The 13,210-nt window shown below is 39.4% G+C and overlaps 1 protein-coding gene across 1 annotated transcript in view; it reads right to left on the reverse strand.

Moving 5' to 3' along the window:
• Nucleotides 1-13,210, reverse strand: part of LOC124794708 (ras-specific guanine nucleotide-releasing factor RalGPS2-like) — a 186,148-nt gene that overhangs the window by 12,680 nt on the left and 160,258 nt on the right. The window contains 5 exon segments of the mRNA XM_047258283.1: nt 411-636; nt 3,060-3,202; nt 3,695-3,858; nt 5,163-5,418; nt 10,178-10,467. Of these exon segments, the coding sequence (XP_047114239.1) occupies nt 411-636; nt 3,060-3,202; nt 3,695-3,858; nt 5,163-5,418; nt 10,178-10,467 (1,079 nt within the window).

Consider the following 13,210-nt stretch of genomic DNA (forward strand, 5'->3'; position numbering starts at 1 on the left):
AGAACTTTTTTCCTTGTGGGAAGTCTTATTTCAACCTTAACTGTCTCATTGTTGTAACTTATTTAGGAAAGTTGATCTTTTCTTTGGTTATTTAATTGACATCAAAAACAGCAGTTACAACGCAATGCCATAAAAATGTGGAAATATTTCAGTTTATTAAATCAAAATATTTTTTAAACATGATACTGTAGAATTCTGAGTGGAATATAAACAAAAAATAACTCCTATTTGCCCATTCAACAACAGTTCAGATTTAATAATTCATAGTCTCTTATATGATATTGGTTTTTCTTTGATGTCACCCAGAAAATTTTGCAAACATTCTGTAAACCTTTCCTAGGACATGTATTGTAAATGACCTGAAAAGACCAAATGTGAAAAATGTCACCACTATTGTGCGAAATACTTACTTGTACTGATCATCCTCAACAAACTTCTGGAGCTCTTCAATGTACCTGACAGAACGTAAATAAGTCTGTATATGAGGTAGATGCACAAGAGTGGAATAGTCAGACTGCTGATAATTTGATATCACTCTAAGTATATTGTTCATCTTAAGACGGCGTTGCTCAGATTCCATGCCCCCAGAGTGAGGATGTGCCATGTCAATATATGTAAGGTCAGTCAAAAACAATCCTGTAACAAATATAGGACACTATACTTACAGTACTACATTTATGACAGTACACAGAGCACTAGAAAAATCAGATATTAAATTAAAGCATGTAAGTATTTGCCAAGTGCATGTGAACAATACCAGAAGATTGCGTAACTATTACAAATAAAGTATTTCTGGTGTCTACTGAGTAGTAGAATTACGAACACTAGATTCCTACTGGATCTATCAAGGCTATTTCCTGTTTATATTACACAAACAGGTGTTTAGTCTAAATAAACAGAATACAACTAAAGTGGAACTATTTACTACACGTAAGTGCTCTGGTAATAAACATTAACTGTTAACGTTGTCATAAAACAAACAAATCTGAAATGTTGAACTGATCTTAATATGTGGTATTAAAATCCCAGACTTACAAGCACCCATTCAATAACACTTTTGGGCTATTTTAATTAAGGTTTTATTAAACACATTGTGTACAGGATATGAATTAGTTAACTAAACTTATCATCAGTGGTGTTCTTCCTTTACTGTATGTGATATGCATAGTAAGATCACTCCACAAATGCTGCACTGGCAACTGTTGGAGTGGCTGTGATATTCTTTATTATGCATATCTAGTGGTGTACCCTAATGTCAACTTCTTTCCATTTATCATTTGTCATTGCTGGAGTGTTGAGGGATCCATTATCCCTATCTCTTGCTTTTTACTGCCTATTTTCCACGAGTTTGTGCTTTGTGGGGTTGATATCGTCTACAACATGGCATCTTCAATGTAGAAGGATGTGCCTGCCAAGATGTAAGTTATTCTGTTTTGCATTTATTTTGATACACATAGCACATTTCAGGTAGGCTGACTTGACTCCCTCTAGCCATTCGAGATTTGCGTATGCGTAGTGTTTCCACATAAGCCGTATGTTGTACAATGCAATGGCCACAAACTTTATTTAGAATAGTATCAGGGCTATTCTTATGGATATCAGACTTAGTTTCTGTATTTCACATGTTGCAGTCATCATTCTTAGTACTGTGTCTTCAGTTCACTTGAAAAGGTAAGGCCTGTCACCAGCAGTGTTATTCCTAGGCATTTGTAATTTATGATTATTTCAAGTTTTTGTTCTCCACAGGTGAATTTGTCACCGTTTGCCAGGCATCATCCTTTCCTGAATTTCATTGTTTTTATTTTATCCCTATTTATGACAAAGTTGTTTTCCTTGGACCATTCTTCCATTTTGTTAATGGCTTCTTGCAGGGCTCTCTTCTTTCTGATAGTAGGATCATTTCATCAGCATTCAGCCGAATTTCTTACTACTTCTGAATGTAACCTTTGGATCACGTCATGTGTGAATACTTTAATATAGTGCAGCTTTTAGTATCTCCCTGCAATATTCCATTCATTCCCTGGATTCCTTGGGAATGGGTTAATTCACCATGGATTCTGATTGTGTTTTCTCTGAGGATGCTTGCTATGAACACAAGGACCTGACTTCCTGCAACCAGTACTGGATAAAGTTTCTCCAATACCCTACTCCCAACTGTGTACATGTAACTTTGGGTTTAGACAGGACTTCGCTAGTAACTGGAGGTGGTGTACCCTGCTTATGTGGTTGGCCTTCCAGGAATGAATACTTCCTTATACATACATTTGGACTATCAGCCAGTCTAAGGCACACTTAGCAGGGTTACATAGCTTCATTATATTTATATTTCTTCAGTTAATTTTAACAAAGTAAAATTTCTATTTCTTAGCTAGTAGTTGCATGTCAAGTAATGCGATTATGTCCTCGAAGTTTCTGATCATCTGGTTAAGTTTATTGCAGAAGCCACAGATTTTAATGACAAAGTTTATTTCCCCACTTCCCCTTCTAAACCACTTAATGGTCAAAAATTTACTTCCAAGGCAATTACTATGATGTGATCAGCAGTTGGGTAAAAGTTAATTTATATATTTTGTTGCTACTTTCCTTGGCTATTATACACAAGAACCCTGCTGACATCAAACTCATTACTGACCTCACAGCAAGTTTTTATCATGAATGAAGCTTAGAAGTGTGCTTAACTTTTCAGATGGATCATTTCTTTGTAGTATCAACTTTCTCCCCACGAAGAATGTTGTCGCATCTGTCTACCACTATTTCACATCCTCCTCTTGTTTTATGAATTTTATCTGTCAGTATTCTTTTACTGCCAATTTCCTTCACAAAAGTTTTTTTGATGTAGATGATTACCTTTCTTAGTTCCTGAATGTTGATAAAACATCCACCCATTTTTTGCCCTCATTTTCAGCACATCCTTGTATCAGAAGCTAGATAGTATACACTTTTTCCTTCGAGTGTCTCCGCCCCATCTTGGCAAATAGCTATTTTTCTATATTTTGAGTGGCTAAAAATGCAAATGCAAACAGATCCTGAAAGTACACTAAAGTTGAAAGTTAACTTACCTAAGTACGGTACACAAGGCAGTTTAAGACTTTCCATGTGTTCCCTTAGGTTGCTCCAATTATTTTTATCTGAAAACACCTCTGCAAGACGATCAAATGTCTGTCGTTCTTTCTTTGACAAACATGACCAAGTCTTGGTTAACCTGCAATGTAGACAACAACATCGCATAAATAAAAAGCATCTACCAAATACAAAGGCTATAAATGATGTGCAACATTAACACGATAGTGGAGAGTCCTGGCCAGAATCGAGACAATATTAAGGACTAAAGGTAACTATTGCCATACAGCTGAAATTCTGAGCAGTAGATGCACATGCATCTGATCTTCTGTTAACTTCAAGGAACAGCATTTTCTGAAAGCACAGCAATTAGTTTAACCTTATTTTTATGCTTTCCTGCTGCTCAATGCCTAACTATAATGTTAGCATTTACGTACTATTTTTTGGAAGTCAAGTAACAAAATTTCCATTAACATACTGTTTCTGCATATGGGGTCAAAGAACAGAGTATCAAAACGTTATAAAAACAATCATTAAAACAAACATTATTGGAATTAGAAAAGCTTGATCATGTTTTCATAATCATTTGCAACAAAATAAAGAAAAACTACTGTGATAACTTTCTCCCACTGACCTGTAAAGTGATGCACTCTGCAGGGATGATATGATTGCAAATAGTGAGTGTAAATTGTTAAGATCATATAGTTTCTTTGCTATCCTAATAAAATGAGCAAGAACCTCTGCTCTTTGCTTTGGTGTAGTGCCATTTAAAACTTCTTGTACAGTCCAAAAACTGACCTGAAATAAAATAAAAAAGGTTATTAACATATCTTTCTTAAACAACTTGTAGATTCATGACAACAGCAAATTCTATGGGCAATAAAACAAAAGTTTATTTTTTGTGTATGAGAAAAATATACATCGTGCAAAAATAGAACCATTATATCAAAATATGAAAACCATCTATTTAATCATAAAATCATTGTGACATGCAGAAGCCAAAACAAATAAATAAGCACAGTAAATCCCTATTTCCTGACAGATAAGACAACCTAATTAACATTACATGAGGAAACTTCCATACTCATACCACCATCTAAACCATAACGCCAACTGCAAAATCAGTGAGAAGATGGCTTAAAGTTTGTCATCTGACCTAAATCAAAGTCATCAGAGATAAACCATTAGTACAACTAACAAACATTGCAGCCTTTAGGAGGGAACCTTTCAGAAAATGATCTGAAGAGGTTTAGATTCAGCACGATATCTAATAAGAAACACTGGTCAAGTACCCAACCTCTCTTGAATAAGAGCCTTGTGTTTTGATCACTGTATAACATTGTTCAACTGAGTATTATATGCTTTACAAAAGCAACACATTCATAAGTGGTGTCATTAGATTACTTTATGGGCCCCACTACTGCAAAAGGGATAGCAAACAAAGAAGCAAAATAAGGAATTGTTTCTCAAATTACTCTTACCTTTTTATGACTGAACTGTAACTGGCAACTTTCATAAGCACGACAATAATTCAACAAAATAATAGGGGCAGATCACTGACTGAATTTGCACAACCGTATGCATTAAAGTAACAAACAAAATTAGTAAGTAATCGAAACTTAAATATAGGTTTTGCTAAACTACAATCATTGTGGATGGGGATAAGAGGAATAAATTAAGTCTTACTTGACCTAATATTCAAGTTCAGTTCAAATTAGAATTTTTCTACCTTTTTCACTATCCCCTAAGCAGAAGAGAATTACTTTTCTAAAGACATTAACAATGGCAACACATTACTGTTGTGCAACCACTGTCAGGTTCCACCCCCCCCCTCCCCCCCCCCCACATAATCTTTACTCTACTAGCAACTTCGAAATAAATTTGTCAGCCTTTCAGGAAAATAATTTTTTGTAACTAAGACATTGACATCTGTAGCATGGAGTCTGTTTAAATTTGTCAATATTTTAGTCAACAGAAATGATGTTACCAATTTCCGTGCGAGATGCACAACACCAAAACTATAATGCATCTAACAAGCTTTTCTAAAGATAGAAAATCACAATGTTATTAGACATGAAATAATTTCGAAATGGGTCACATACATGATTAAAACGTCTCGTGAAGGCCACGACATTCGGTGCCACAGTGAGTTTAGAGCGTTTGTTCCATGCACAGCTCGTTAGCTCTTCAGGCTGAATACTGCGGAAGGCCTGCAGATCAAGCAGTGTCAACTGGCTTGCGAAGTCCTCGGGTGGTACTCTCAGTGCGTCAAAGACAACTGAATCGTAGCTCTTGATCGAAGAGTTTGCCGGTAAGCTCTGTGACTTACTGTGAGCACCAACGCTATGTGGCAATGAGCTGCAAGAGAAAATCTGATGTTAACACAATTAAAACATTAAAAAAGGGGAAGAAACCAATGACAGTTCTGTCCAGTAACAAACACATGGTAGAAAACTGGCTAAGAAGCTGACATACTATACAATTCATCTCCTGTGTTGATCAGCAATATTCAAGGTGGGTGTTTGTCTCGGGACAACTAAGTATTTTTAGAATAAGATTAAAAAATAGTAGAGACCATTATGATTTGCTTCTGCCCAACAGAAAATTAACTCTGAATGAAGTGGACTTGGCAACGCTTAATTGAAGCAAATGAATTCCTTCAATGGAAATTTTGAGTGATCTATTTTTACGTGTTTTTGGTCCATTAAAGCTGAAATGTATACTGTTTCACTCTAGTGGAGGTTACCAGTGTTGTTAGAAACCAGTTGCAGGTGTACACGAACTGTTAGCATTCTACGCATTCCAGTCCACTCCAGCTAGGATATCTTTCTGAGAGCAGTTACATAGTTACAGAGCTTTCAGCACTGGCTTTGGAGTCGGGAGAAGTTTAACCCTGTCTTGTGGGCAAAAGTGAGGCTAGTGACCATTATTTACACTGACTGGATGTGTATCAGTGCAGGCAATTAATCCAGATCCAACAATAAAAGTTTCCAAGTAATTTACACAGTCATGTAATCTGTCCCACAGACCACATGTTGAGAGAAGTGTGCGAGTTAATCTGCATGATCAGATTAGTACCTGTACTTTACTTCTCCCAAATATAGTCGTGTCTTACCAATGGACCGATTCGCTCAGTTACGCAACAGAAACGAAGCTTACACAAGAGTTGGTAATGGTGATGCAAGTTCTAATCTACTCGAGTGGTATTCTCCATACCTTTCTCCCAGCAACTGATTGGGTCCTAGATCACTAAGGTGCGTATAGTAAACAGCTTTAAAAGTTATGTGGGCTGTTATGCATACTGTGAAAGAATAATAGTAACAACCCAATGTGTGTGCCATTTTAGGAAATGGCTGCTATACATGATGGACAATAATGTTGTTGAACAGAACAAATATGGCACGAGATATAAATGCTACGGTTCAGGTAAAGGTGTCCACAACGGGTAGCAAGAGAGACCACATGCTCCCTCCCGTAGTCTGTTGTACAGACTTAATTCCTTACACATTTCTAGAAATGATTCTCTGGTATTCTACTAATCCCAGATTTAACACAGCACAACTTGCTGTTATAGTGTTACAAATGCTGCTGTCCTGTTGGCACGCATGGACTTTTGCATGTCATACTGGGGAGACAAAGACAGTTCGGGTTCAGTTCTTTTTCCCACATCAGTCTTGTTCAGTGGTTCTCAGCCTTAGGGGAATTACTCCCTGGGGGGCTTAAATTAAATTTTCTGTTGGGTAAAAAATGAAAGGGTTTAACTGTGTGTGTCACAAAACTAAATTATTTTTGTAAGATCAATGTTTCAGAAGGTTATAATCTTAAGTACCCAAGTTATCAATAATTACACTTTTTTATTTCAAATACTAGCATTAATGTATGAGACACCGTGGCAAATGTAATACCTTGTGAAATGAGTGTTAAGGAGTCCAGCAATCAAGTGTAAACAGTAAGTATAGTGCACACATTTTCACTTGGTTGGTTTGAAATGAGTCTGCAGGTCACTAAGGAGAGGTGTGGTGCAGAGAAAGTTTATCTTAACAAATGTCTAGCCTCGATAAAGATGATTAGCTTTCTTTTCAGAAGAGAAGTTGCAGGTAGCACTCACAATGCACTGAGAACTGCTTCATTTTATATATATTAAAAAAAAAACAGTTTTTATTAAAAGACTGTTGTAAATAAGGAGTACCAATTGTCTCATTGAATCATTAGTTTGTGATTTAATAGAACACAGATAAACGGAAAATTATTCATTTTAGAAATAAAGTTCAGCTAGATGCTAATGTTGATGGTGATGGGAATGGGGAGAAGGTGTAATGTTTTCAGAAAGGTTGGGAACTACTGCTCTAGTTGAATGCTAAACCTGAATTACACCTGAAACAACCTAAAAAAAATGTTTGCTCAAATTTAATTATGCCAGTCAATACGAAAAATTGAAGAGACAAAAAAAAAATTACAGAAGACCCATTAACATGAGCAGGTGTGAAGCTTAATAAGCAAAAGTTATACATAGCTTCAAGAAGTAATAACCAATATTTAAAGTTTATTTCTAGACTATGAAAGTACTATCAAAACCGTTTGTTGCTGGTTGTTTTCATCGATATTTAGCAGGATTATCTCAGTCAAGGAGTGCCAAAAATGGCAGGGAATTATAGAAGTTGCGAGCTAAGTATAACACAGAAAACTTTTCAGTTACTTGCATGAGAAGCAACCCACATGTATGGATTTGTGGCCAGACTGCTAACATTCTAGCAGGTCAAGAGACACATTCACGGACTGACCACACCTGCCGTTGACAATAATTCTGACATGGTTCTTAATGTCCACCACAGGTAGAAGTGGCAAATCAGAGGACGTTCAGTTAGAGGAGACAAAGGGAAACGGTAGAAGTAACTGAACGAGACAACTTGCCCCAAATTTACACACTCTGTTAGCCATAGACTGATGACATGTATTTACAATTGCTGTGCTTTGGGAAATACTGATAATGGCAAGTTTAAACGTGAATTTTATATTGTGTCAATGATGAAAAACTATTACAGTTGTTAAATCACTCGCTTGAGACATGTACATCTCAAAGTTCTGGATGTATGCTTCTCAAATGCTATACACGGTAATTACAATGTCCGTGAAACATTTTCCATATAAAAAAAAAAATAAATAAATAAAAATAAAAAAAGAATCGGTGTACATAAAGGGATACGTGTAACTTAACAAATTATACAGTATGGGTAAGACACACACTCCAAGTTATTTTTAAACATGATGCCAGCAATTTAGTTTGGAAAACCACCAACAGGGGCACCATTGACTATAGTTGCTGAAAACAGCAGTGATCCAGACACAGAAAGTAGTGTGTGTGTGTGTGTGTGTGTGTGTGTGTGTGTGTGTGTGTGGAAAAGAGCTTTCTGTGGCAAGTTTCACAAGAGACCACCAGTTTACAACAGCACAGTGAAGTGGTACAAGCATACCGAAAGACCACCTTCACTCAGGGGACTGTCGACAGTATCGCCTTTCTCAACAAGTTGCAATGCGGCTCACGGCACGTGACAGAACTGACGACAGATAGTTTATGTTACAAGAAAATGGCACCTCTTCCACATTACCACAATTTTCGATGAGATTAACTGAATGGGACGTCACCAACCACGTGGGCCACCTTGTATCCTCTGACTTGGCACTACTCCAGTGGACACTACAGTCAGAAGACTTGTTGGCTCACAATGCTTTTCCTTATGGTGTTACACGAAGCTTGCTGTTCACATTCCACTTTTACTACAGAACCTCAAAAACTTGTGACACCACATGGTAGCAGCTGTTCTTACCGCCAGTCTCTATGTGCTGGGTCATGTGTGGGCAGGTGGACTGGCAATTAAATATGTGATGAACAGCGGACACACAGAATATTTATAATACCGTAAGAAAAAGTTTGAGTGTTTGTCTTTCACATACTGTACCATCCATTACGTTGGTCCCGTGGTTAGCGCGAGCAACTGCGGAACGAGAGGTTCTTGGTTCAAGTCTTCCCTCGAGTGAAAAGTTTAATTTTGATCTGCTGAAACGTTTGAGTTCAGCTACTTATGCTATTAGGGTCATTGCAAATTTTGGTGATATACATTTGAGTAAATTAGCTTACCACGCCTATTTTCATTCTCTGCTTTCGTATGGCATCATATTCTGGGGTAACTCATCATTGAGTAAAAGACTGTTCATTGCACAAGAGTGTGTAATCAGAATAATTGCTGGAGCTCATCCAAGATCATCCTGCAGATACTTATTTAAAGAGCTAGAAATCTTCACTGTGGCCTCACAATATATATATTCACTTATGAAATTTGTTATTAACAATCTGAACGAATTCAAAAGTAATGGCAGTGTACATGGCTACCACACTAGGAGAAAGGGTGATCTTCACGACTCAAGGTTAAATCTTTGGCTCAGAAGGGGGTAAATTATGCTGCCACAAAAGTCTTTGGTCACTTACCTAATAGCATCAAAAGTCTGACAAATAGCCATATAGCATTTAAAAGGTAATTAAAAGAATTTCTAAATGGCAACTCCTTCTACTCATTAGATGAATTTTTGGATATAGTAAGTGAGTGATTTCCCAACGCCCACAAAAAAAATTTAAATTACTGAGTGTCGTGTAATATTTTGTCTAATGTAATATCTTGTATAGACACCTTTTATTAACCTGACACGTTCCACATGATTACGAAGTGTCGTATTCATGATCTATGGAACAAGTACTAATCTAATCTAATCTTGTTGTTTACCATGTACCTGCAACAATTTTTTTTCATGAACTCTTGCAATATTAGGTGTATTTCTGTGTACTGCAACTTCTTGTACAATTGCTGAATCGATGTAAGCAAATTATTTTTACTATTGTATTAATTTTTAATATATTTTATTACCATCATACTTATAATTGTAGGCATCTGTGGCATGTTAAAAGTGGGTTTTTCCCTTGCGGGGGGGGGGGGGGGGGGGAGTTGTGTGTGGGATGGGCACAGAGACAGTAACTGTGACACTTCCCCTAGAATCAAACCTTGGATCCGTGAGCATGTATAATAAAAAAAAAAAAAAAAGTGCATTGCAACGTGACGTGACGTACCCGTAGTTGTCGTAGCAGACGGCGGGCCGCGCGGCGCCGGGGTGCGAGATCTTGCGGCCGGACTCTGCGTGCGGCGGCAGCGTGCGGCGGTTCGCAGCGCCCTGGCCGCCCGCAGCTGCTGCTGCCGTCCTGGCGCCCCCCTGCTCGGCGTGAGGCGTCGCTGCGGCAGACGCGGGCCGTGGCCTAAGCAGCGGCGTCTCCGTGCCGTTCAGCAGGAAGCCGGACGGCGGCGACGCGTCCGACGACGGGGACTTCTCGGGGCTCGCGCCCTCGGCGTTGTCCTCCCGTCCCTGTCCAAAGCGGATTCGGAAATTGATAGCATCACATTGAGTCGAATCCTAAAGAGGGAAACAATTGGAGTGATGAAAAAATCGACAGTATAACTGCACCTCTCTAAGAATACCCGAAATATGACCCTAAAACACCGTACCCAAAAGCAAAGTGTCTGTGCAACCAATGCTTCACAATGAAGCCCGAAGAAACCACATGTTTTGCAGAAATTGTGTGCGCAGTTCGGACTGAAGACAGGTGGAACACATGTCATTCTCAACTGACAGATGTCTTAAGACGTGAAAGTAACTTCAGATGTACCCCATAGGACTGTTATAGGACAATCACTCTTCGTAATATATACACTGAAGCGCCGAAGAAACTGGTATAGGCATGCGTATTGAAATACAGAGATTTGTAAACAGACAGAATGCGGCGCTGCGGTCGCCAATGCCTGTATAAGACAAGTATCTAGCGCAGTTGTTAGATCGGTTGCTTCTGCTACAATGGCAGGTTATCAAGATTTAAGTGTGTGTGAGCGTGGTGTTATAGTCGGCGCACGAGCGATGGGACACAGCATCTCTGAGGTAGCGATGAAGTGGGGATTTTGCCGTACGACCGTTTCACGAGTTTACCAGAACGTCAGGAATCCGGTAAAACATCGAATCTCCGACATCGCTGCGGCCGGAAAAGGTCCAGCAAGAATGGGACCAACGACGACTGAGGAGAATCGTTCAACGTGACGGAAGTGCAATCCTTCCACAAACTGCTGCAGATTTCAATGCTGGGCCATCAGTATCAGTGTACGAACCATTCAACGAAACATCATCTATATGGGCTTTCGGAGCCGAAAGCCCACTCGTCTACCCTTGATGGCTGCACGACACAAAGCTTTACGCCTCGTCTGGGCCCGTCAACATGACACTAGGGTGTTGACTGGAAACATGTTGCCTGATCGGGCGAATCTGATTTCAAATTGTATCGAGCGGATGGACGTGTACGGGTATGGAGACAACCTCATGAATCCATGGACACTGCATGTCAGCAGATGACTGTTCAAGCTGGTGGAGGCTCTGTAACGGTGTGGGGCGTGTGCAGTTGGATGATCTGGGACCCCTGATACGTCTAGATACGCCTCTGATAGGTGACACGTACGTAAGCATCCTTTCTGATCACCTGCATTCATTCATATCCATTGTGCATTCTGGCGGACTTGAGCAATTTCATCAGGGCAGTACGACGCCCCACACGTCCAGAATTGCTACAGAGCGGTTCTGAGTTTAAACACTTCCGCTGGCCGCAAGAGTCCCCGGGAATGAACATTATTGAGCGTATCTGGGATGCCTCGCAACGTGCTGTTCAGAAGAGATATCCACCCCGTCGTACTCTTACGGATTTATGGACAGCTCAGCAGCATTCATGGTGTCAATTTCCTCCAGTACTACTTCAGACATTAGCCGAGTCCATGTCACGTCGTGTTGCGGCACTTCTGTGGGCTCGAGGGGGCCCTACACAGCATTATGCAGGTTTAACAGTTTCTTTGGCTCTTCAGTGTCTAACAGAAGATTTACTGGATAACGCCGAAAGCTCCATGTTGTTCGTCGATGATGCTGTTGTACACAGGGAAGTCGCAACGCAAATATAGTCCGTCGGTAAACTGACGAGCTAGCAACGATCTTGGTGGGAGAAGTGGCCTTCCCCGGAAGAACCACGTAACTGCGCTACTGGCACTCCACAAAATCAGGTGCCTGCTTCGTGTTCAGCAGTGTTAGTGCAGTATGTCGTGGTGTACGTTCGCGTGACTTTAGTTACCAGTTCAGTTAGTATATTTTGGTGTTATACTTGGTTATTCAGATGTGACGGATTAGCATACAACATCGCAAGAAAATAAGCACAATTCTAAGTAGAGCTATTTTCGGAATAAAGACCATTCGGACGTCTCTATCACTATTACAGCTTCTCATGAGTCGGCATCAAAAGAACTACTGGCTAGTATTACCCGTTGCAAACAAACGGCTGCAATTTACACAAAGGTCAGCTTTGACACAACAGGACGCATCGGAGAACGCGAAAACAAAACCACATGGTTTACGGGATAGACCAAGACAGAGCGCTACGGATCTTGGGAGGAAATCCATGGCTTTTTAAACAGCTTTACAAAATGGAGAATTCAATAAACGATGAGCGACTTTTACATAGTTATTAAAAAATAGTGCCCACATTACGTAATTTAGTGAAACAAAATATCCATTTTCCCCCGGGTAGATTTCTTTACAAGACACTGCGACAAATGGACTTTCTCTGTAATAGATCTTAAAAAAAAGATTGTGATAGAAAACCTGGAATAATTGACTGGAGATGCAAATATTTCATCCAAGTACGGGAATTACGAGAGCAGGACGAAAAGTTCTTTTACAGCAACGAAACTTAGGTGGACAAAAACATTATCGTCTCTTACACAATGTCGGCACGTTCGTGGCGTTGATAGCATCATGGACAATGTTATTGGCAGTCACAGCGGTAAATCTTGGACCCAACGCTGGGTTTCTTTATTGGCCTACATCAATGTTATCCTCATCAAAATATTCCCCCATTACATATTATATACTTGTGGCAGCGCTTTTTTCAATTCCCGAAACACTACTAGAATTACATCTTTGGGATAGCTTTTAGCCCTCTCAGCGATGCGTTTTAATCCCGTCCACGCTTGTAACACAATTTCCTTTAAGGTCTTCTTTACTTTTAGGAACACAGTCACATGGG

Source organism: Schistocerca piceifrons, chromosome 4, assembly GCF_021461385.2.
Source record: "Schistocerca piceifrons isolate TAMUIC-IGC-003096 chromosome 4, iqSchPice1.1, whole genome shotgun sequence".
Classification (NCBI taxonomy): Eukaryota; Metazoa; Arthropoda; class Insecta; order Orthoptera; family Acrididae; genus Schistocerca; species Schistocerca piceifrons.